This window comes from Chinchilla lanigera, unplaced genomic scaffold (assembly GCF_000276665.1).
Source record: "Chinchilla lanigera isolate Chin_1 unplaced genomic scaffold, ChiLan1.0 scaffold00034, whole genome shotgun sequence".
Classification (NCBI taxonomy): Eukaryota; Metazoa; Chordata; class Mammalia; order Rodentia; family Chinchillidae; genus Chinchilla; species Chinchilla lanigera.
The window spans coordinates 15,173,695-15,198,830 of NW_004955435.1; the positions used below are offsets into that span (position 1 = coordinate 15,173,695).

At 51.6% G+C, this 25,136-nt stretch overlaps 1 protein-coding gene across 1 annotated transcript; it reads right to left on the reverse strand.

Annotated features, from left to right (window-relative positions):
• Positions 1 to 6,188: 6,188 nt before the first annotated feature.
• Fam212b (family with sequence similarity 212, member B) lies at positions 6,189 to 21,763 on the reverse strand. Its single transcript, XM_005388952.1, has 2 exons — positions 21,527 to 21,763; positions 6,189 to 10,532 (listed from the first exon to the last, which is right to left on the reverse strand). The coding sequence occupies exons 1-2, from the start codon at positions 21,581 to 21,583 to the stop codon at positions 9,687 to 9,689; spliced, it is 903 nt and encodes a 300-aa protein (XP_005389009.1). The 5' UTR covers positions 21,584 to 21,763; the 3' UTR covers positions 6,189 to 9,686.
• Positions 21,764 to 25,136: the final 3,373 nt, after the last annotated feature.

Consider the following 25,136-nt stretch of genomic DNA (forward strand, 5'->3'; position numbering starts at 1 on the left):
ATATATTTTTGTGGAGAACAGCTGGAGACTTTAACTGGATGCCTCCTTTTTAGAAGGCAACATGGGTTCTGTTTTGGGGTATTGGAAGTGCGAGTTCATTGGGCTTGTTAAGAAGTAGCCTCCTGTGCTTCTGGGCCCAAAGTGTGACATACATTTCCCACTAATTGCTTCTCTTAAGTAAAAGGGTAGCTGTTCCTCTTGAGGAAAACATTAATAAACCTTTTTATTTTAAACAGTACTGTGGCTGACTTTGTTGTTTCCATGATTTTTTTTTTTTTTTTTAAGCTTAACCATGTCTAGGTTCTTAGGCGAATGTTGTAGGGTCTACAATACATGGGCAGGGTCCTTATGGGCCTATCAGGCCGTACTTCCTGTGCTTCTGTTGTGTACCACACACCATACGAGGAATACAGTGGTGAATAATACAGATCAAATCCTTTGTGTAGTTTTAATCTTTAGAAAACAGTAAAAGTGTGTGTGAATGAGGGCTATGAAAAAGAGTGCGAAGGATCAGAGGGTTTGGCAAAGGGATGAGGTAGTGGTGGGTAAAAGTGAGTGAGCTGGTTATTTGAGTAAGCATTTGACGTGTACAGCCTGTGTAACTGCCTTGAGGGAAGAAGGACTTTCTGTGCACTGGAAAATCTTTGCAGTTGTCTTATGTGGACCTGTGCCTGACATGTTTTAGGACTAGCAAAGAGATCGGTAAGTCTGGAGCAGAGAGAACAAAGGGAGAATAGAAGTCGATAATGGAGAAGCAATGTGATTGAACACAGGGAAATTTCCTTCAGTGTTTACTGTGACTGGGGTCTGTGGAACTTCCAACAAAAAGTATAATATGACTAAGCCATACCGTATCATCAGGAATCCTCTTTTAGGTTGAAAATAGCCTATATAGGGGCAAACGTGGAAGCAGAGGCCAGTTAGAAAACTGAACCAAGTGATATATGATGGTAGCAGTGAAGAGTTTATATTCAGGTGTGTTGTAAATGTGAGTCGAGCCAGCAGGATTTAGTAACGCATATGTGTGTGATAGAGATTGGTAAGAATTGACTCGAAAGTTTTGGGACCAGTAGTCAAGATAATGACGATTATGATAGGAGCAGGTGGGAAGGGTAAGAGAATTCAGTTTTCAACATACTGATGGTAGAAAGTGTCACATTCTAGAGATTTACAATAGGTAGTTGAATATGAGTCAAATTCAGGGACAGATCTGGAGATTTATGTGTAATATTTTAAAATGTGAGGTGAGACTAGGTAGGATGGCTAGGGCTGAGCATAAATAGAGATCTCTGAGGTACTGTACAGATGAAGAGGAATTAGCATCTCATGTGTTGGCACACACCTCTAATCCCAGCTACTTGGGAGGCAGAGGCAGGAAGATTGGAAATTTGAGCCCAGCCTGGGCATCTTGTTGAGACCCTATCAGAAAAGAGTTGGAGGTGTAACTCAGTGCAAAGGCCCTGGGTTTAATCCCCGGGACCATATCACCAAAAAAGGGGGGAAATAAGTAGAGGTCACAGGAGACCTTCACGGACTGTGCTATGGTGGGGACAATGTCAGGGAAGTATGGAGAAGAAAACGTGTGAACCTCAGACGTCCCCGACTACCTACCAAGAAACATGAAACAACACTTGTGTCTTAGTAGGAATGATCCACTGAGAAGCTAAACGAGTGCAGTAAGCACAGTACTGTGAAAGTAAGCTGACCCCGATGTGAGGGTGGAACAGTCTATACGTACAGGAACTTGTAACTCACCAACAACTATTATGAGGTATGAAGAAATTTTAAGCCTATAGTCCCAGCTACTTGAAATGCTGAGTGAGGCAGGAGGATCACTTGAACAGCCTGAACAACAAAGTGAGGAGCCTCCTGCTTCAGGGGAGCAGTGGGGAGCGAAGTTTTAAGCACAAAGCAGTGTGAGGCAGGGAAAAAAGATTTCTAGAGAGGATAATTTGACCTAAGGCTTTAAGGAAGGGTTGAGAGGCTGGGCATGGTGGCGCATGCCTGTAATCCCAGCACTCAGGAGACTGAGGCAGGAGGATCATTGTGAGTTCCAGACCAACTTGGATTACAAAGTGAGCTCAAGGCCAGCCTGAGCAGCATAGGGAGACCCTGTCTCAAAAAGACCAAAAAAAAAAAAAAAAAACAAACAAACAAAAAGAAGGGTGGAATTTTCCACAGGGTAGAGTAGAAAATAACATTACAGGCAGATTTCAGGGAAAAGCGAGGTACAAAAGACATGAGCAAGAAGTTGCCTAATTTTGACTGGTGTTGGATATGTGGACAAAATAGCCTGCAGTAAATTAGGACCATAACATAAGCAGGAAGTTGGTAATCTAGGAGGTAGAATTACGTGCATAACTAGAGCATAGACTAGGTGAGGACAGAGGCAGAGAGAAATTCCAGAATTCAGGGTGAAGGGGTTACTCCCATGAACTCCCATACTTTTCCCACTCTTGGTTTTTCACTTCAGTTCCACTGTTTCTCTAATAAAGATGATCTTTGAGGCACATGGTGGAGATCAGTTGGACTAGCGTTCAATTTAGAAGGGAATCAGCGTTACTACTTTGGCTCTGTAAGAGGTTAACAATGGAGAGAGAAAACACCTTTTCTCTTTCTCCTAGGTACTCCTAGTTAGAGTACCTAGCATCTAGTAGTCACACAATAAATACTAGTTTGCACTCCCACCACCCAAGGTCTTCTCTCAGTTCTTCACAGCTCCTCTAGCCCTTCCTGTACATCTACCATACTGTATTATGAATGCTTTCTGAGAGGATTCTTTCTTAATCCACTCCTACTTCCCATCCCTCAGGATCCCATCATGAGGCCATCGCTTGTGGGCTAGAGGAAAAGCATAAGCCATACTTGGTTAAATACCCCTTAAGTTTATCCTAAGTGTCACAGAGGTCTTTCTGTCCCAGTTGGATGGGTTAGTAGTTTAAAGGAGTCCCCAGGATTAAGGAAATGCTACCCCGTTTGGAATAGGACTTGGAGTAGTGGGACCAGAGATTAGTCCCTCCCTGCCTGTCTTCGTTGGAGAGGAGATACATTTTATTTATTTATGTATTTATTATTTTGCAGTGCTCAATATTGAAACCAAAGCCTTCACACTGCACTGCATCTCCAGACCTTTTTATTTTTGAGACAAAGTCATTCTTCGTTGCCCTGGCTGGCCTTGAAGTTCTGCCTTAGATTCTCAAGGAATTATAGGCAGGTACCATCGCCTCTGGTTTATTTTTTTATGTTTTGGGCATGCTGGGGATTAAACCCAGGTATTTACCCACATTAGACAAGCCCTATACCGTTGAGTTATGTGGAATGGTACATTTAATGGCGAAGTTAAAAAGTATTGGATTCCTGTACTCCCTAGCCCACATCAGAAGCTGTGGAATTCTTTGGGCCCTTGGAATCACTGATAGAAAATTAATCCCTTATTTTCTGGGATATGAATGGACTTTTATTTGAACAGATGCTTGGAACTTCAGCCCAGGGACTACAGCACCTGCTTCAGTCAGTCTGGCCCAACACTGGTCCCTAGGCCAGATGTGGGTGTGGGAGCTGTGTGTGGAGGCATTTGGGCTGATACCAGCTTTGGCAGCTTTAACCAGGGAGCTGTGTCTGCAAGGCTTTCAGTTGCTGCACTTAGCCTATTTGCAAAATCTTGCATTTAAAAAAAAAAAAAATCTGATGCCCTCCTCTTTTCCCACCAAGTGTACACAAGTGGCTCTACACCTTCTCCCTTGCAGGCAGTTCAGTACCAGTAGGGAGACAATGCCTGGAGCGTGGCCAGCGGTGGGGCTGGAGGTAGAGAAGGCGTTCTGCACCAACTCTCCACTTCCTTCCCCGTTGCCCTGCCCTGGCCCTCCTCCTCCAGCAGTCACAATGCAGGGAGGCGGACCGGCAGACTCAGTGTCCCCAGGAGGGGTGGAGGGCCCCCAGGAAGCAAGTTTGAAGGAATGTCAGGGTAGGTAAGTGTGGGACTAGATGTTCCCAAAAAGGATAAGGAAGTGAACCAGGTATAGAAGGCTGGTAGGGATCAAGAAAGGGAGAAAACTTGCAGGCTGAGTAAAGGTGATAACTTTTAGAATGACGGTTAAGATCTGCTTGGGACTGAGCAGGCATAGGAGAGAAGTGGCTGTGAACATCGGAAGGGAGAGTGTGAGCCCTGGGCAACCCACTGACAGCAGGACAACACACAGCGGCAAGTGGGAGGGTGAGGGCTAGGCTCCCCATACAGCCTGCATTAAAATAGAAGTGGCCTAAGGAGCAGGACAGAGAGCACAATATCTTGGAGAGGGGGTGTGGGTTGGAGAAGTTTCCTGCTCTTGACTTTGACTGGAGCTTCCCTGTCTCCCTGGGAATGGAGGCAGCTAAGAAAGCCTTGACTGTTGGCCTTCTGTAAAGCAGGAGCGTCAAAAGAGGGCTCGGCCCAGGGCTTAGTCTGCAGATGGGGGTCACGTTGGGAGCCCTATGTTTCAGTGCTAGGGGTACACAAATCAGTAGTGAGCAGTTACTACCCTGGAAGTGCTCAGTCTAGAAAGGAAGAACAGTGCACAGAAGGGATTTAAGTATAATGGTTGAGCCAGGTGTGGTGGCACACGCCTGTCATCCCAGCACTCTTGAGGCTGATGCAGGAGGATCTTTGCGAGTTCGAGACCAGCCTGGACTGCAGAGTGAGACCCTGTCTCAAAAGGACAAAAAAAAATGTGGCATGAGTAAACTCAAGTTTGCAGCACTCAGAGTAACTAATCGCCTTCAAGATAAAGCTAATGAATGTCCAGAATAGGCAGTGAGTCAGATGGGGTCTAATTGGGCAGGGCTGAGCCTCTGATACTGGAGCAGACAGGAGTGAGGAGGAAGTCACCGGGCTCACAGACGCATCCTGCGCCCCTTCACGTTCTAGTAGATCCTGAGCAGCACTTCCACATCCTCCATGAGAAAGGGGCCGAAGAGAGGGGCAGGAAAGGGAATCGCAGCAGCCAATGGGGGCAGTGCACAGGAGACAAGGAAACAAAGCCTGATTCTTTCTTTGGATGAGGAGAGCCTCCCCCGCAAACTAGCATCCAGCCGCAGCTTCACATTGGGCGCCTCAGTCACCCGCCCTGGCCAGTTGGAGGGAAGTGGCGGTGGGTGCCGCTGTGAGAGGGAGAGGGCTCTAGGAGGAGATACCACCCCCCAAGCTGGGTGTGGGGCTGCGAGTTGGGAACCAGAGAGAGCAGAAGTGCAAAGCACACAGGAGATGGTATTCGGCATTAATTGTATGTCAGATTACCACTGCCCCAGACTGTGTTCAGGGGCACATGGGTCCTGTCTGCCCTCTAGCCAAGAGTGCAGAGATGGTTTCAAGGAGCATTGGGAAAGCTGAGGGGGAGAAACGGGACTCCAGTGTGGGACAAGAATGTAATAGTTTCAACTTGCAGGGACATTGGTGAGGCTGACCTCTGTGTGTGTGTGTGTGGGGGGGTGTTCGTGCATGTGCACACGTGTGTGGTTTGTGTATGCACACCCCGAAGTATGTGGGTATATACCAGGCAGAGAATGGAGGTGGTGGGTGGAGGAATGTGTCAGGACTGACTGAAGGGGAGAGTGACAGGGGCAGGAAGTAACTCCTCTAGGAAGGAGATCTAACTGGAGGTCCTGTTTTAGGACTTGGACAGGGGAGGAAGCAAAGACCATCATCACAATAGTCCTTTGGGTGACTGGTGTGTGGTCTTGTCCTGTGGCCTTTCTAGTCCATTACCTCTCACCAGGCAGTGTAGTCTGAGCCCCAAGACCCCTCACAGAGGAGGGCGTGGATTTGAGGATAGCCATGGCACCCTTAGGCCATTGGCTTGGCAGAGATTGTAGCACCAAGGGCGAGGGAGCAAATGGGAGACCAGACTGAGGCCCCAAGGTGACAGGGAGGAGGTCTGGGGTGCAGGGGTGACAGGAGTGTCCCTAGAGCAGATCCATAGGCAGTGGGGTCCTCAAGCACCTACCCCGGCCCCACCAAGGCTGCTGCCCTCCTCTACCCCTGCCCCTATACCATCCTTCCAGAGTGTGCCGCATTTGTGTGTGTGTCATAGTTGCTCACTGTAGCTGCAGCATACAAGAGTATATCCACAGCTGTGATTTTCTCTGATCCTTGCCACAATCCTATGAGGTAATGTGAGTATACTTTTTTTTTTTAACAGAAGAAGAAAACAAGACTCGGAGAATGCACTTTATTTTTAGCAGTGTGCCTTGGGTCTCACGGTTAGTGCTGGGGTGGGAAGTACAGTCTGTGGAGCTTTCCGACCCCAGACAGTGTGCCTGCTTCCTGGGTTCTCTGTGTCCTCTAAACTTCCCAGCAGCCATTTCACAGATGAGAAAAATGAGGTTCAGAAAGGTCAAGCAACATGCTCAGGTTCACACAGTGCCAGAAATGGGTCTCAGAACCTGTCTGACTCCACATCCAGTGCTCATACGAAAAGATGGGGAGAAGCTCCCTAACTGCTGTGGGTGAGGAGATCTGCCCTGGAGAAGCTGGAGACAGCCTCTGCTTCCCACAGACAGGGTGGGCTCTTGCTTTTCTCTAGAAACCAAGGAAATGGTGAAATGTGGGAAAGAATAAGAGCCCCTCTCCCCAAGGCTTGCGGACAGGCAGGGATCCAGTCGGGCAAAGTTTAACCAGGCTTCCGTCCATCGGGGCAGGTTTGATTTCAGAGATCACCCTAGGAGATAGGGTGCAGGGGAAGTGTCCAAGGAGGGAAAAGAAAGATTTCAGATATAAAAGGTTGAGAAAGAAAGGTGGGAAGCCAGACAGACCAACTGTGCCCAGCAGGGGGTGTATTTCCTGTTTCCTGTTTCCTTCCTATTTCCTGTTGGCCTGGGGAACACCTGTAGACTCTGGCCGTGATGCCACAAAGAAGCAGGTGGAGCCCTGAGCAGAGGCCTGGGCCAATCACTGTCCCCCTATACCTGCCAGGGAAGTGGGCCAGGTTTGGGGTAGAGCTGCATGCCAGGGAAGGTATTAAATGAGCTTCCACTTCATTTGCATGTCCTAATTAACCATAAAATGAGCCCTAGAGGCAAAATTAAGCTGCCAGTTTCTCTGTACTTACTTCCACGATCTCCCTATACATCCTGTCCCTGCTCCCTGCACTCTTCCCTGTCTCTTAGGCTCTGGGTTTTCCCATTTACCTCTGCACTCAGCTTCAGCACAATAAACGGTCTCCGTCACTGTCTCAGCAGGAGCCCAGAAGGGGACAGAAAAGTTAAAAGTATAGGCGGGTAGATGAGTTACCAGAATCTTTCTTTAACAAAGCATGAACGGTGGTTGGGGCATTACCTCAGCCCTGTCAAGACCCAAGCAAAACTGGTGCACTGGACAGTCAGCATGCCAGGTTTTATCCATGCAGTTGGATAACATGGGGAAGGCAGGTTTTGTTCTTGATCTGACTCTGGGCAGATAAATGGAGTGTGTAGGGTGAGGTGGAAAGCGCAAGATTGGAAGCCAGTGGGAACTGCTTCGGTCTCAGCTCTGCCCTTGTGTGACCTCAGGCGCGCTCCTTACCTTCTCTGGGCCTATCTAGAGAAGGGGAAGAGCTGCCACTTCTAGGGTGCAGTGACAAGGCTGTAAGAACATTAATGTGGAAAGGTTCCTGGCACCTGTATTGGCAGAAAATCTCTCTTCTAAAGTGTTATGGCTGAAGTTCAAATGAGCCATATAAGGAATCTTCAGTTCCTTGGATTCTAAGTGAAGGCTAATAGGAGTTTTCTTCTTTATTTATTGGATCCTCTTGAGGCCAGAGGTGGGTCCTTCTCGCCACACTGTGCTCAGTTCCAGGCACAATGCCAGGCACTGGGAGGTATCTGTGAGGTCTTGTTGACCGCCACGACCAGTCCGTGAAACAGATGCGCCGCAGGTGGCTTGGTTTCCTATAGAATGATTCCAGACTCAAAGCTGGTGTCATCTTGAATAATTTCCCGGGTGTCCCCTCCTCTCAGGGACCACAATCTGTGAGGACTCTTCACGTGCACATTCTGCTCACAGACACATCACCAGCAGCAGCCTTCACAGCCGCAGCGGACTTCCCCTAGCAGAGGCTGAACTGGCAGAGTTCTCTAGGGAGACACATGGGCTGGGCCGCCCCAGAAAGGGTGAGCTTACTTGGCAAACTCGAAGCTGAGAAGTAGCAAAGGGCAGGGCTTTGGGAGCTGGATATCCCTCTGGCTCAAACCTTGGTTCTTTCATTTGCTAGGTGCCTGGTCTGGACAGCTTGCATGACCCCTGTGAGCCTCCCTTAGTGTACCTGGAATACAATACCCTCTAGGGTCATTCCAAGTCTGAAAGGACGGTCCACCCTGCCTGTCAAGTAGTGAATGCTCAGAAAAACTGCCTTTCTTTCCCCACACCCAACTAGAGCTCTAATCCCACTCTAATCTCCACCCGCTGGCGGTCTAGGCTGCAGGCAGGAGTCTTCCTTGTTATTTCCCTTCTTCTGTTTGCGCTCAATGCTCTCAATGCTCTGAAGAGGGAAGGCGTCAAGCCTCTAATTGCAGCTGTCACCCCCATCAGGCCGCGCGCGGGTAGAGGAGAGGGAGGAGCAAGGGCCCGCCCCCACCTCCCCGCCCAAAGGGACCTAACCCGGGCAGTCTCGCCAAGCTCCCCGCTCCCGGCTCCCGGCTCCCGGCTCCTGGCTCCCGGCTCCCTGCTCCCGAGCTGCTTTAGGAGGACCTGGCCGCGTCTAGCTGGCTAGGCGCCCCTACTGACTCCGGGTGAGGAGGCGGCTAGGCCTGCGCCTAGTGCCTAGTGCGGAGGGGACGAACAGTGGAAGTAGGAATTAAGGAGTGGGCTCGCCGTCACCCTGCTGGTGGATCTGGCTTGGAGGAGTTAGGCAGAGGCTCTCAGAGCTGCTAGAGTAGGGGCAGTGTGTTTTAACTCCAGGCTCCAGCGTGTACCCAGCGGGCGCTGGCCTCCCCCACTACCCCGCCAGTGGTGTGCGGGGCAGGTAGCATATCTGATGCTGCCGGCCTCGCCTGCCTGCTTACAAGAAAGCAGGCATGGGAGAGGCTTCTGAACGTGCAGAGGGCTGTACCCCTGTACCCCACACATAGCACAGGTGGGGTGTCCCAGCTTCCCCCGGGACTCATCATACGCTGTCCTCCTTATTCAGCCCATTTCCCGGGATCCCGGAGTGGCTGCAATCTATGGCACCAGGGAAGGCTGGGGGCGGGCATTCCCTCTGGCTGCCCTGACCTCCAGAGCAGGGCTTCGGAGTCTCAGCCGACAGCAGTGCCTTGCCAGGGAAGCAGACAGCTATAAGGCTGGGGGCAGCAGAGGCAGGTCTTTATTGGGGGCCCCGGGGCCCTTTCCCGCACACGATGTTCACTGGAGGTCTTTGAGGTCAGTGGAGGAGTGTCAGAAAGACTTCTCTCCCCGTTCCTCCCCTACTACCACCTGCAAACCCCAAATGAGCACGACACACGCACACAGTACAGTCATTTTTTCTGCAGGAGCTGTCCCTCCTCCCGCTGCCAGCGCTGTGACAGCCTCTCCCAGCTGCATTCCAGTCAGCCCTGCCCCAGAACTCTGGCCTCTCCCTCCCTTCTGAAGGAAAGGAACTTGGATTTGGGCTTCTCACAGCCATACACCCGCCCCCCTCCTCCCCAGGGGCCCAGCACAGGGACTGGTCTTTGGGTTCAGTCAACTTTCCCTCTAGGATTCAGACCCAAACAGCTGTGTTAATATCAAAGCCCGAGGGTGAGGGTTCCATGGCCTTGGGGCTACTTGTTGGGGGATTGTCCCCTTGTCTGGACTCCCCTGTACTTGGGAAGGGGAAACGTCCAGAGCCCTTGGAATGGCTCCACTTTTTCACCTTCTGGGAGCGTCCAGCCCGCGACTCTGAGACCACGGGCGTCACCCAGCCTGGCTTCTCCTTCAGCAGCCTGTCCCGGTCAGGCCGCACGCTACGCAAGAACTTCCTAAAGATATTTGCTGTTAGAGCAAACTTGCGGCCCAGCTCCCGGGGCTGGCTTTTCTCTCCTTTGGGCTCACCTGCCCCGCCAGTCTCACCCTTCTCCCCGCCCTTCTCCAGTTCCGGCAGGTCTAGCCAGTTGCCCACCAGGTCTGCAAAAACGTTGTCCCCTAAAACCAGCGGCTGCCGATTCCTGCCTCTCGACATCAATGTGGAGGTCCAGTCATCTGGTTCCGCCCACTCTGGCCCCTGCTGAGCACAGCTTTGGTGCTCTGGCAGCTGTGTCCTGGGCAGGGGGTTGGGATCCCTCCCACAGACACTCCTATGGCTTGGAAGCTTGGTGCTGCCGCCAAGAGCAGGATGGCTGGAGGGGTAGGAGCAGGTCAGAGGCCTGGCCGGATCTCTGCCACCTTCCCAGTAAGGCCACTTGGGCTGTGTCCGGGGACTTTCGGGGGAGCCTGGTACGGGACTCCCTCCAGAGATGTCCAGCTGCTCCAACGCCGTCTGTACCTGTAGGAGCTTCAGTTCTTGCAGTGCACCCATCATGCAGTTCATCTGATCCTGTAAGCCATCACCCACCTCCTTCATGGATATCTGAAGGGAAGAGAGAAAGCATAGGCCAGTGAGCCACATGGCGACTCCTCATGGCCCTGAACCGAGGCTTGCCACACAGCCTCGTTAGTGCAGCTCTGTGCTGAGAGAGATTTCAATGCTGCTAAGGCTAAATAAGGGAAACGGCATTAAGAGCAACAAACTAACTAAGGGAGGTGCTGTCCTAAAGGCCGTATAGATGCTTCTCCTCTTATGATGGGATTGTGACCAGGTAAACCATGCTAAATTGAAAATGCACTTAATACACCTAACATACCAGACATCACAGCTCAGCCTAACCTAATTTAAATGTGCTTAGAACATTTACATTAACTTTTAGTTAGGCAAAACCATCTAACATTAAGCCTATTTTGCAAGAAGCTGTTGAATAGCTCATGTACAGTACTACATACATGAAAAAGAAAAATAGGTACACTTTCATACCATGGGTAAGTCCAAAATCTATGACAGGGGGGGCTGGGGATTTAGCTCAGCGGCAAAAGCGCCTGCCTGGCAAGCGCAAGGTCGTGAGTTCGGTTCCTGGTACCAGAGAAAAACCAAACAAACAAAAAAACAAACAAACAAAATCTATGACAGGGACCTTGTGTGTGTGTGTGTGTGTGTTGTGTGTGTGTGTGTGTGTGTGTGTGTGTGTGCATGCGTTTATAATATATAACTTAATGTAAATTTAATCCCCCAGCTACCCTGTGAGGTAATAACTATTATCGTACTCATTTGACAGATGAGGAAGCTGAGGCACGTAAGTTACTTTTCCAAGATTAAATAGTAAAAGATGCAGCTGAGGCCAGTTTGAGGGTGCCCAAATTTATGGTGGCCATGCTTATCCTGTTTGGTGTCTGGGCCCTCTTTCTCTCTAACAGATGACAGTGACAATGTTGGTAATAATGATCGTGAGCATTTACTCTGCAAATGCTATGCTCTGTATCATCTCATTTAATCTTTACATAAACTCTTTTGCGGTTGCTGCTACTGTTCTCAGGTTAACAAGTGAAGAAACTGTGGTAGGAATGAAGTCATTCACCTAGTCATACAGTTCATAGAGTTGGGACTAAAATCCAAGACTGACTCACTCCAAATTCTGCAGTCCTAACTACTACACACTGTCTGACTGTGGCTGGGCAGGGGCTTGGCTTTTAGGCTACTCTGTCCTTTGCAGGGCAATATGAGGGGTTAAAAGGGTAGACTAGGGTTCCCTTTAATTGCTCTTTACCTCTGACCGGCCAGCAGAGAAATGAGGCCAGGAAATCCCCGCATGCTGGAAACCCTTGCCCAGCTCTTTCCAGCCTGTCTCCCTCCCAAACACCTGTCCTCTCTGTCGCCCTCAGACTTGGCTCCAGCACCCCTGCTGCCTTCCTAGCCTGGCTGGCTCTGTTGCCCTGGCCAAGCAAGAGCGGGGATCCTGGGGCCAGTTCTTCCAGACTTTTTTGGGTTTCTGAGGACAGAGTCTCAGGTGCCATCTGGAAGGGGCTGAGAGACTGACTTGGGTGAAGGCCACATTTGGAGGCTGGGGAGGAGCGGCTCTGTCTGATAACATTCACAAGGTTCCCTCTCCCTGCGCCCAAGCTGCCTTGGTCCTGCCAGCTCCCTCCCCAGATCCTGATCAAGTTACTCACAGCAAGCTTCATGTGCGGGGACCATCTGTTTCTTAAGCCCCCCAGAGACCCGAAGGATCATCTTACCTCCTGTCTTAATGCTCAGAGCTAAGCCTGGAGGGCAGGCGGGATAGGTAGCTGGCAGGGCTGGCAGGGAAGCTCTGCAGGGCTGGGCTGCACTGGCAGCGGACCCGCTCAGGCTTCTGGGTCCAACCTTCCCCTGCCAACCCTGGCCCTGGAGGGAGGGGCATCCTAGATAGGCTCTCAGCGAGCCAGCAACTCTAAAGGATAGTGGAGGATTCATGCCCCTGAGGGCAAGGAGGCTTTGGCTGGAGTGTGGAGATTGCCCCGCTTTGTGCATCTTCCCAAGACAGGGAGGGACATGGTGCTTCAAGGCTCTGACAGCCCTGGGATGTGCGTGGGCGAGTACCTGAGTGTGAGTGGTGGCGGCGGCGGCGGCAGCAAGAAACACAGCCCGTGGGTGGCTGTGCCTGCTGTTGATGGCCCTTGCCCTGCCCTCTGTGCTCCTGCCTTCCGGACCCTTCCTTTCAGAAGCAGCTGCAGCTGCTGAGCCCCAGGGCAGCACCAGAGAGACTCGGAACCCCAAACCAAGCTCAGCTCATTCTTGGCAAAGTGTGTCTCCCTGACCTCCTCTTTCTCCCTATGCCCCAGTCCACTTGCCTCTCTCACCTGCCTGGAACCTCAGAGACACTGTTGGCTTCTTCATTCAACCATCGTTTCCTGTCCAACTTAATCATGTACCATGCTGTCCTTCCCCTCCCCTAGATGTGTCCCCCCTCTCCTTCCACCCCTGGAGGGCTGCAGAAGTCTGGTTTGGGACAAGGCCTCCAGGCCACCAGACAATGGAGTGCCTGACCAGTTTTCCCAAACTCTCACTTCCAGTCACCTTACTCAGTGGCTCTCCACTGCCCAGAGACTCAACTCTAAATGACTTAGTTCTGCAGTCCAGGCCCATGACAGGATTTTCAATTCCGGATGTGTCTCTGTCTCCTATACATACTCGCCATGCTCCTGTCAGGGCCTTGCCTGTAATCTTTAAGATGCTCACCCCCAAAGTCCTACTGCTTATGCGCTTGCCCCATGTCCGCCACAAGTGTAAGTGCCTAGCTGCTCATGAAATATTAATTGAGCACTACTAGAGGCCAGGGAATGAGGTGTGTACATCCTTATGTCACCCCAGAACCTAGCTGGCACCTTGCACTTGCTACATACCCATCACCATTCATTGAGTCCTGCTGACTGCACTCCCCCCACCCCACGGACCATCCATTCAGACTTCTTGCTACCTTTAATCGTTTGCTAAACAGAGAGAGAGGAGACAGAGACAGAGTGAGAGCATGTGCCATTTGCCAAAGTTTCGTTTCACCAAGCAGCGAGGACTCTGAGCTGGCAGGCTTCCTTCCAGAAGGCAAAACACAGTCCAGGTCAGAGGCAGTAGGAGGAATGAAATGACCCCATTCAGTTTTATCCAGTATGGAAAAATCCATAAGAAATAATGCTGACATTTTGCACAAGTTTTCCAGTGAGAATAAATGTGTGGGCCTGCATGAATTCAGGGCTGTCCATGAAACAGAGGCACCATTTAAGTAAACAAGGGCTGAAATTGCACCCATATTAAAAGTAATATTCTGCTTACTTTTTTTTTTTTTTTTGGTACCGGGAATCGAACTCAGGACCTTGCGCTTGCCAGGCAGGTGCTTGTGCCCCTGAGCTATATCCCTGGCCCTAAAAGTAATATTCTGTGTTGGTTAAGAACTTGGGTTCTGGAAACAAAAGGAACAGAGTTCAAATCCCAGCTCTGCCATGTAGCAGCTATGTGATCTCGGCAGGTTAAATTGTTTTTCAATTTCTGCATTGTTTAACATGGGAATGATAGCTTCTGTGTTATACAGCTATATGCAGATTAGATGAGGTAATGTGTATCTCCGTATGGCACAAAGAACACATTAGGTGAATCTAGCTGTTCGCTTAAGGCTTCCTGTGTATTTCCGAACAGTTTTTCCTCACTGAAAATTAACACTAGTAATGACAGGATTCCAGTCACTATCTCTAGTCCAAAGGGAAACACATCCCTTGTCCTGTCCGTTCTCCCCCACCATACCCCGTGCAGAGGAAGGTGAGGGAAAGGAAGAGGAAGCCTCGGCATCCTCTTGCCCACCCTCACGCTGACCTCAGCCCGGCCACAAGCAGGTGCTACCAGACACAGAGCGGGCAAGGAGGAAGCTGTGACAGGGATGAGAGTGGAAGAAGGAAGCTGACTTGTGGGAAACCCAGAGCCGGGGGCAGTGCGAGCAGGAGCGTCCCCTGGGTACTGACCGAGGGGGGAGCCAGCAGGACAGCCTTTCCCACCAGCCCCAAGGGGATGATGTCACCCCCAGAGGAAAAGCCAGAGGCCAAGCTGCTATCTTCACCCAGGGCGTGGGATCTGCTCTGATCTCAGAGCTTCTTGTGCTTCAGGACCAAAAAGGGAGCAATCTGCGGGGAGCTAAGGAGCGGGGCCAGCTCAGACAGAGCCAGAAGTAAACATTTTTACATCCGAGTCTCCAGACTAGAAGCTGCTGGCTTCTCCTGGCCTCCTACTGTATCTGAGCCTCAGGTCCTTCCTCGGGACAGTTTTATCCTACTTGCTCTCAGGGGTCAGCTGGAGGGTCTGCGTGGTCCTGATTAGCTTGATAATTCTAACAGCCACCTCCCTTTCAAGTCCACATGTGACTGAACTATCTGCCATCAAATGCAAAGCCTTTAATAATCATATCCCAGGGAATACCACAGAAATCTCTTTGAGAATGGCCCTCAGTGGTCTTCACCATGCTCCTGCCCCACCTCCCCGCTCAGTCCAGCTCCCACCCCTAGCACCTTCTAGGCCTCAGTTGCAGCTTAAACGCTGTCTGCACATCGAACTTTGGCTGGCTGAGGTTTACCTCAGCACATGGTGTGTTCTGTATTTGAGCTGTATGGCTGCGGCTGCTCTCCTGGTGTGGGAGACAGCACCACATTGTAGTCTGGCGACCTAGCTGACTAACTAGGTCCCACATTGACCTCGGCCCTAGCTAACTTGCCCACCTGCCACTGGGTAAAACACAAGGCCTTCCCATGTGTTTAGCTCATGCCCTTTGACACGCTGCCCGAACCCCCCACTTGTCCTGGGAGGCTGGCTAGGCAAGTGGAGTAAACCCCACTTTATGGATTAGGAAAACAGTGATCGTCTCAGATCATCTTCTCTCTGTGCTGCCCAAATATTCCTCAGCAGGCTGTCCTTCTTGTTTTCACCATATCTACATGTGATTCAGACTTCTGTTTAATATTTTATTTAAATCTATTTATGCAAATAAATGTGTCCACAAAGGGACTTGCCTGAAAGGTAAGTCCTGAAGCTGTTAGAGGGAGGACGAAGGCCCCAAGGCCAGGTCTCTTTCTCCAGTACAACGGGCATGCAAATGCCATCGTAGTCCCTGACCATTCAACCTCATGGGGTAGTAGTGAGAAGAAACCGTCCAGGCAGCGGCATTTACCACAAGATGGGGAGGCAGAGCATGAAACGGTCCTCTAAGGGCCACTGAGACCCACTTCAGTTCCCACTCGATGCTCTTCTCCACTGAGGGAGGAGGGAGGAGGAACTGCCTGTCTGGGGCGGTAGAGGAAGATGTCACCGGGACACCAGATCCCACACCCCGAGTAGGGTATTCTGGGGTCAGCTGTCCACGGGCACCCCCCTGCCGTGCACCCTCCCGGGCCCTTTGTAGTGTGGGAGGAGTGGGGATGCAAGAAGAGGTGCCAGCATCCTCGGCTCCCTTCCCAAGCCCTTCTCTGGGCCCCTGACTGATCCTGCAGCTGTGCCCTCCATCCATCCATCTCACGCCCTCTCCTCACTCAGCCAGAATCCTTTGACACAGGCTCAGCTTTGCCCATGGAACTGGCAGAGTGCCCTGCCTCGCTGCCCCACCCCCATTACTCACAAGATCCCCATACAGCTCCTTTCAGTCCCCGAGGAAGCTACCGAGGAGGCTGAGGGCCGGAAATGGGAAAAGCCCTGTTTTTGCCAAGTGGCCCATTCTCCAGCTCAGTGAATAGGGACCTTCTTGGCTCTTGGCTGGGACTCTCAACAGGAAGGTAAAGGGGCAACTGTGCCAAGAGCGCAGCAGGGAGGAGGGTAAAGAAAGGAGGAAGTGAGGGATGTGAAAGGATGAGCCTCCTTTCCTAACTGAACCATCTACAAGGGCTCACATGTTCAGGCCGGAGGCCAACAGATGGAAAGACAGATCCAGCGTTAGTTACCTCCTTGAGGGGCCTGCCCTTCGGCCTCAGCAAGCCCTCTGCCCTTCGAGCTTCAGCTCCTGTCTCCTGCAGTCAATCCAGTTCCTCAGGAAACCAAGGGATCTCCTGAAGTTACCTTCCCTCTCTCCTTCCTAGTTCAGGCCTTCATACTCTCTAGTCTGGATCCTTACAATAACCACCTACTTACTCTCCTGCATCAATTTTCTCCCTCTCCCCTCCTCCACTCCACACCACCTCCTAGGTCCTGGGCATATCCATGACCATGCTGCTCTCCAGTGAACACAAGAGGTCAGACTCCGGCATAACTAACATTCAAGGGCTGCCCCACCCCCACCCCGGAGTCCTCAACAACCCTTTCAGCGCTGTTGCCCACTATTCCTCTGTACGGGGCCTATGTTCCATACACTTCCAGTCTGGTCTTCAGACATCTGCACTGCTGCCGCTCTGTCTTTTGCTCACGTGTCACTCTCCGCCTGGAACGCTGCTTTTCTCCTGTGCAGACCCTGTTTATTCCTCAATGTCTAGCTCACAGGCTACCTCGTCCACAACAGGAAGCTTGCCCTGATCTCCCGGATGGAGGTCGCTTTTCCCTTTTCAGCCTACTGTGCCTGTGCACCTTACACAGGGCATATCCTCTATTTCTGTCCCAGAGGTTTACATATATTTACTCTACGGGTTTGGAGCATAAGTTATACAGTCGGGCTGACTGGGTCTGAACTTAACCTCTGCCATTGCTCGGCACTTTAACTTGGGCCAACTCACTTCAACTTCTCATATTTCTATCTTCTGAATTTTAAAATGGAAATAAAGAAAGTATAACTTCTTAGCGCTCCTTTGGCAATTAAACAACATAGTATATTTTATTCTGGCATATTAATATAAACATCAACACATGTTATTGTCTTTTCTATTAAGCCATAGGTTCCCTGAAGAGAGGATCTGTGCCTATTTATATTTGTAACCACAGTGCTAATGTCTGGTTAGTGCCTGAAACACACTAGCTCTCATAATTCGCTACTGAATAAATGACTCTTATGCAAACCAGTCTGATCAACCCAAGCTCAAGAGCTTACCAAGTCCCTGTGACAGGCACTATGTTAGGTGATAAGGACCTAACCTAAGGATAAGTGGGGAAGTATTTCACTTACACTGTCATTTGATCTTCCTAGTGGATATTTTTGTTGCTGTTGTTTTTGTTTTTCAATGCTGGGGATTGAACCCAGAGCCTTTACACTGAGCTACATCCCCAGCCAGTTTATTTTTTTATGTTGAGACAGGGACTTATTAAGCTGCTAAGTTGCCCAGGCTGGGCTTGAACTTGGTATCTTCCTACCTCAGCCTCCCAGAGTGCTGGAATCACCTGCCTGTGCTACCAGACCCAGTTTGAAATAGGTATTTTTAAAATTCCATTTTAGAGATGAGAAAAGCAAGGCAGAGAGAGGTTAAGTAATATGCCAAGTTCAAGTTGGCCTGACCCAAATCCCATGCTCCATGCTCTTTTAACTAATCCTTGTCTAAGCAGCACAAAAGCTCTCTTCCGCTGAGCTTTAAACATCAAGGAGACTAGAATGAGACCCTTTGCAAAAGTTTTATTTCTGCCTAAGAAAATTTGTTCTTTTACCCCAAGAGCTAAAAGCTGTTCTTACTGTAACTCCTTTATCTCCTTTTCTCTTCATTTTGCCTTTATGTCCTGTTTCCTAAAAACCAGAGAATAGAAAAGTACATTGTGGGAACACCAGGTTGCCTAGCAGGACCTCTTCCATCTGAGAGACTTTACTGCTTCCCCATGTCTCAGCTAGGATGGACATTCCAGAAGATGACCTTCTCCAACCTCCCCCACCTCGAGGAAGCCTTCCTAGCCTGGCTGTATTTTACGAGCCCTGATCACTCAGGCTTTATGTATTCTGTTTGTTCTACACTGACCTGAATTCAGGAGGAATGCCCTGTGGGCATCTTACATCTGCCTCCTCAACATGTTTGTGTCTGTCCCATTTGCTGGAAGCCCACAAGGGAGCTGTGTGCGAGGAACAGCTGGGCCCAAGGCCTTGTGTTCAGGCAGGGCCCCTCTTTGGCGGCTGGAAGGGGAAAGAGATGTGCTTCCTGCCGAGTCCTTGCAGCCCCAACTCCTTCATCTTAATGAAGAAATGTGTCAGCTGCTACTACTTCTCTAGCCACATTTCATCTCTGAAACCTGACCCCTACCCTTCTAGGCAGGAGGAATGGCCGCTCTCTAGCCAGGAACTTAACTGAGCCGGGATCCCTGCATTTCCAGCCTCTTTCCAGCGCTCACTTGTTAGAACGCAAATCTTTTTTCAAGAAGTTGAGAGCTTCTGCTACTTTGGTTTTTAGGAAGACTCTTGTCTATATTTTCCGGGTCAAGGACAGGACTAGGATGAGGAGGAGAGCGGAGAGCACCCTGGACACAGATAATTTCACAATCTGTTAGTGTTTCCTTTTGCACACTGTGGAGTCTTATCTCCAGCGTCTGCAGGATGTTTGCTTCTTGAAGGAACTGAGTGAAATAAATGATGCAGAATTTGAGCAGTACTGCAGGAGGCCATTCCCAGGCACAGACCGCCTTAGGGTACCATGTTCCTGGGAGGCACAAAAATCCTGCCTGGGATGAACCATCTTCAGGGCACCCCCCACCCCACGCCCCACCAGCTCATGATATAAACCAACTGCATGCCTTTCCCGCTTCACTGCAGGCCTGGGGCATAAACAAGCCAATAACCCCCGTCCCAGCCACAGCTAAGCTTCATCTAATTCAATCCCTGCAGTCCTTAGTAGCGCTGGGCTCGGCACTACTTTCCCCTTTGCTTCCACTTGGGATCCGCAGGCACCGAGATTTGGTCCTGCTACCTAAGCCTTGAGCTTGAGGTGTCAGAGAGTAAGACTCAAATACCTCTGCTGTCCCCGTTCCGAGCAAGCTGGCACTGGGGAGGGGGTGGAGACACAGGGAGGGGGCTCACCGCTCTCCCATCTGAGTGTCATTCTGGGCCCCTGGCCAGGCCTTTGGCTTCCTCTCCAAGAGTCAAAGGCTGGAACTGCTCAGACAAAAGGCCAAATGAAAGCTGGTGGGGAGCAGGGTGACTTTAGTCTCTCCCCTTCCTTCTCCTAGGCTCTGGGGGCTCATGGCCTTGGCAAAGAGGGTGCAAATCAAGATGTGGAGCTCAGCTCGGTGCAGATTCCTATTTGCCTTTTTTTATTCTGCTGGCATCCACAGACTGTCTTCTTCCCCTCACCACCTCCCACCTAGGGTGCTGTATAACATGCAAATCAGTAGGATTTTAAAATTCGAGCCCATGCCAGGAACACCCACCAGCCCTCCATTTAGGCAGATCCTGATGTGGGTGGTGCAGTCCCCCACTCCAAGCACAAAGAAGAGGATTCTATTAGTTTTCTTTCATAGCATGGGCTTTGGACCTCAGACACTGTGATGATCTTGTCTTCCTTTCTGGCACTGGACACGAGACTGGGAAAAATGTACATGTGAGTTGTGTACATGTGGGCTGTGGCCACCACCCTGGCATGAGATGCATGTTAAAACTAGAAGCACAGGAGGGGCATGGTATAGATTAACAAGAGCAGCAAAAGACACTTTGGCTCTCACCAAAGAAATATTTCTGTGGACCAGTAACTTTCACAACTGTCAACTCAGAAAGGGCTTCAGGAAAAAGGACTAAAGAAATGATCATTAACCTGAGAAGGCAGACAGGAAGGGGGCCAGGGTGACTCTGTCAGGAAGTATCAATGAGAACACCTGCCACTTAACGCTCAGTCCTTGCTCCCCCTCCGAAGCTGGCGCTAACACAATGCCAAGTTCCCTCCCAAGCAGGAAGAGTAGAGCCTTTGCAGGCAGAAGTGGAAAGCTGTCATGGAATCTGGACAACCATGAGCTGGAGCTTTCTGGATCCAGGTCTGTGCTGTGCACCTGGATGCCCTGGCTCTGAAAAGAAAGGAGAGGAGCAAAGTGAGACCAAAGAGACAACTCGGAGAGAGAAACTGAGAGATACAAAGTCAGAGGCAGAAACAAAGACACAAGAAAGACTGTTGAAAAAGAAGAAGAAGAAGAGAAGGACAGAGGTGAGAACCGGGTGTATGTGCATAATATCTGCCTGAATTCTGGTGGTTGAAGAAACAATAAAGGCAGAAGGGGGAGTGAGGAGGGAGGCAGGTGGTGTACCAAGTCAGTGAGAAGCAGCCTGGCCCTCCCTCACACGGCTTTCCAGTCGCCTCCTCCCGTCCCCAGGTCGGTGATTCAGCCCTTCCCCAGACGAAGCTACTTCTCCCAGCCCCTCCACCCTGGGGCTTCTGCACGTTCCCTGCACTCTCTCCAAGCCCAGACCTGACATCTGGCTGGGCCTCTACAACTCCCGCTTGCGATCAGCCAGGCGGCGCCCCTCCTCCCGCGCAGGGCCCTCCCCCGTCATTACAGCTGCCAGCCCCCTCCCTGCTGGCAGACAAGCCCAGGCAGACAGCCGGCCAAGCCTGCCCCCGCAGCCGCGCCAGCTCCGCCAAGCCCGGCAGAGCTGGGGGCCCGGGGCGGTGCCAGCTCCCCTCCAGCGAGCGGTCCCAGGTGACCTCCTGCCCGAACAGTGCCAGGTGACCCCCGCCCGGGACAGGGATGGGCCCCGCGCTCCAGGACTCCAGCGCAGCCCCGCACCTGCGGCGTCCGGCGGCCCCGGCCTGTCGCTCCCGCGCCGGGGGAGTCCGCGGCGCCCAAGCCTCGCTCGGTCTCTGGGTGCGTCCACTCTGCCAGTGCCCGTCCGTCTCTGGGTGCGCCCTCTCTCCCCCGGCTTCTCTAGGTCACAGGCCAGCCTGGTCGGTTGCCCTCTCTCTCTCTCTCTGTCTGTCTCTCTCTCTCTCTCTCTCTGTCACTTTTTCTGATCTCATCACAACTGTCTGCCCGAAGTTTCCTCGCGGCCTTTCCCCGGAGGACAGCCCCTCCCTGCCTGCCAGCTCCCGTCCTCTCCTGTCGGCTCAGGTCTTCCTCGACCCGCGCACGACCGGGCTCCCCTGGGGCCGGAGCCAGGTACCCGTCGGGCGGAACAGCCCTCCCTGCCCGCGCCGCCGCTCCGCTCTTACCAGCTCCTGTTTGAGGCGACGCAAATAGCAGTCCATGTCCGCGTTCTCTTTCCTCATGCGCCCATCTGCCGGGCCCGGCTGCACGAGCGAGTCCTCGAGTGGGGACGCCGAGCCCACTGAGAACCGAGCGCTGGGCGGGTTCCTCGCCCCGCACGTGCGCTCCGCGACCCTGGCAGCGCTAAGCTGAGCCTTCGCTTTTGCTCCTAGATCGGCGACTCGGAGCTGAGTCCCGGCGGCTCGCCGCGCGCGGTCGGTGCCGGGGGCGGAGGGAAAAGTGGGGCAGCCAATCAGGACTCAGGGAGGACGTCTGCAGCCTATGAGACGAGCGGCCCGGGGGCCGCGGCGTGGGCAGTCGTGGGTGGGCCGGGCTGCCAGCGCTTTGGGGCCCAGCCACTACTGGGGGGCTAGCGGGGGTCGCAGGGTCCTGGCCAGCGCGGCGGGCGTCGTGACTCCGGAATCGTGCCAACGCCCCTTGCAAAGCACCCCCTCACTAGTGTAAAGGGACAGCTCGGTCTTACGGCTGGGGACACTATTGCATGTCAGTACGAGGCTAAAGGGCCCCAATGCCACTGACCTTTCCAACTCCCATCAGAGAAGCTCCTCTCCCAAATGCCCCCGTGCATTAGACCGAAGAGCCCGCTGCCGTGTGGCTCCACTTCATCTCTCCCCGCGTGTGGTCCACCTAACCCTCTGCTCCCGAGCGGAGCAGAGAAAGCGCCGCGCGGTCCGTGAACTTAGCGCGAGGCGATCCTTGTGAGTCTGCTGCGTTCCCAGCGAGGTTGTAGGTCTGGAGATACCGAGTAAGACGGGCAAGATCTCTGCTCTCAGGAACTTATAAAGGAAGAGAAAGGGAGATAAGACAAACTGGTAAAAATAAACCGATAATCTCAGAAAGTGATCTGAATGAAAACACAGAACAGGGCGATGGGTGGGGGATGTTGGCAATAGTGCCTGCAGAGAGTGGGGAAACAAGCCTTGCCCTCTCCGAGGCTCTCCGTGCTGGCCTTTGTAGGTCGGGAAGGGAGCTGGGACTCGAAGAAGCTCGGATGCCGGTCCGCAGGCACAGCCTGGCGCCTGAGGGGTGAGCTTCAGCCCGTGCCTGAGAGAGGGGTTGCAGCACAAGGCTGCAGAGGGGCCCCGAAGCCGAGGCCTGCCACTCCGGCCTCTGCGCACCCAACGCACTCGGCTGCCGCTCCTCCCCCAAGCCACCCGGCAGGGCCCGAGAGTAATTAGGGAAATTAGCGATGTGTTGTTTCGAGGTAATTAACGGAAACGTTTGCCCCAGGCAGGATTTTGGGGCTCCCTTGGGATAGAACTGTAAGGGCGCGAGCAAAGGTGCAAAGGGAGGCCGCAGGCTGCGTGGTCCCTCGGCTGTGTCAGGCGAGAGCATCAGTTTCTGCTAATAGGAGAAAGATGAAAGAAAAAGGAGGGAGGAAGGGAGGCAGGAGAGGAAGGGGAAAGGGACAAGGAAGAGGAAGGGGCAGCACAGACGGGCACAACCCGGCCCACGCCTGCGTCTCCGTGGCTCTCTCCCTGCCCAAATGCCCGCGCCCGCCTTGCTCTGTTCACAGTCGCGCCTGCAGAAAACTTGGGGCAGCGACTCCAGTGTTTCCAGTGCTCGCTGGCGAGACCCAAAATTGCATGTCCTTTTTCTGCCCGGGCCAGCGGTGAGCCAGCTCTGCAGGTTCCAACATCATTGGCCCTCCAAGCAGGAGCTTCCAAGAGACGCTTCTCAGTGGGACCGTAGCCTGTGCAGAGTGGCAGTTTCCGACCTAGTGGAACAAGATCTGGGGTTGAACAATCTGAGATTGGGATAGAAAGTGAGACATGGCCATTGACTATCGTCTGTGGAGACTCCCTTGCCCAGAGAAAAACACCACACGTGTTGTCTAACTTGGGGAACCTTGCTCCCACCGTTTAAATCTGCAGCCCGCAGCAAAGGGGCGGTGTAAGGAACGCTGAGCAAACGTTCGTGGGTCTGTGGCTAACATCTTCCCTGGAGTCATATTTATGCTCTGGTTTTCTCCATCCCTGAGACCTTAGGGCCGGACTCCTCTTGGAAGACTCCTCTTGGAGGCTGGTTACAGTTAAAACTCGAAGAGAAGCGGGCTGATTTCTTGGCAAGAACCTAGGACTGGGTAGTTAGATTTCTGTACTGTTGTCAGTGCACTACCTCTCACAAGCACTTTCCTTTTACTGGGCCTCAGTTTCCCTTGCTCATGGTTTAAATCTATGTAAACCTGACTCTTTACAAAACTCTCTTCTAGTGCTTCTTGGCCTTTTGGCTAAGATCAAGTGTAGTATCTGTTCTTATCAGTTTAAAACTCTCTTCTGATGACCGTCTGTGAAGCAGTCAGGACAAGAGCATTTACCCCGTCTGATAGATGTAGAATGCACAGTTAATAAAGGCAGCTCACATTTCAGCCACTTTTAAGGTAAAAGAGATTGGCAAGAAAAAAAATGATAACGTAATCTCAATGCAGAGCTCAAAAAAAAATGTCCTAGACAAGTCAGAAAGTCAGAAGTGCATATATTAATTACAGTGTGGTTCCCACAGGACTTTGGAAGGCAAATATGGACAAACTCTGAAGTCCTTTTAAGGTGCTGGGCCACTGCAACCCATGAGAAGGCCAGTGTCACCCAGGGAGTCTCTCACCCTTCTTTTTCTGAAGACATAGCTTTTCTCGAGGCAAAGTAGGAGGCAGGAGTAGGAAAAAGAACTATCTTTTCCTATTTCTCTTTAAAAAGGGTTTAAGTGACAAAGAATAAAGCCTGTTGCCATGGTTATATAAACACTGATAAATATTCCTGGGCTAAGGGTGGGGGTTGGGGGACATGATTCATTTTCTCTGAAGAAGAATCGGATGGTTCCGCCTCCACTCTCCGCCACCCCAAAAACTCAGTCCGGAGGAGGATTAAAATTATCTCACTTGAAGGTAAATAAAGGCCAGGTATGGTGGTGCATACCTGAAATCCCAGTGCTTAGGAGGCTGAGGCAGGAGAATCACTGCAAGTTCAAGGCTAGCCTGGACTACATAATTCAAGGTCAGCCTAGAATATACAGCAAGACCCCATCTCCCCGCAACAAAAGAAAGAAAGAAACAAAGAGATAAAGAAAAGAAAAAACAAGGAAAAAAAAAGACATCAGAGTCTTGAGACTGGTTGTGGGTATATCTTCTCAAAGCCATCCAGAACTGGAATGTAACTTTCAGAAGCACTTGGGTATTTGTCCCCAGCTAGTTGGGATAAGTAGATAGTGGGCACTTTTCATGAGGGAGGAGTGCATCCTGGAACTGAGTCCAGAGGTCTCAAACAGGTAGGGTTTGCTCCCAGCATAGTCAGGGAGGGTGGCCCCCTTTTTATCCCTGCAAGAGCCTCAAGGTCTTGGCACCTATGGATGAGCGGGAAGGGAGAGGCAGAACCAGTTGTGTTCCAGCAGAGCTTGGATCCTGAATGAAACAATGGAAACTGCCATTCTCCTGGCTTCACATGCTGTGGCCTCCACCTGAAGATTCCCACCCAGTCTTGGCTTGCTTTGAAAGACACACCCTTGAGTGAGATGGTATCCGTCTTCTCATCTCCATTGGCAACAGAAAAGCTGGGAGTTCAT

Excerpts from the sequence above, each read along its gene's own strand:
- Fam212b (XM_005388952.1), bottom strand. The coding sequence starts at position 21,583 with ATGAGGAAAGAGAACGCGGACATGGACTGCTATTTGCGTCGCCTCAAA. Across the intron at positions 10,533-21,526 it reads GTCGCCTCAAACAGGAGCTG|ATATCCATGAAGGAGGTGGG; the intron begins GTAAGAGCGGAG and ends TCTTCCCTTCAG.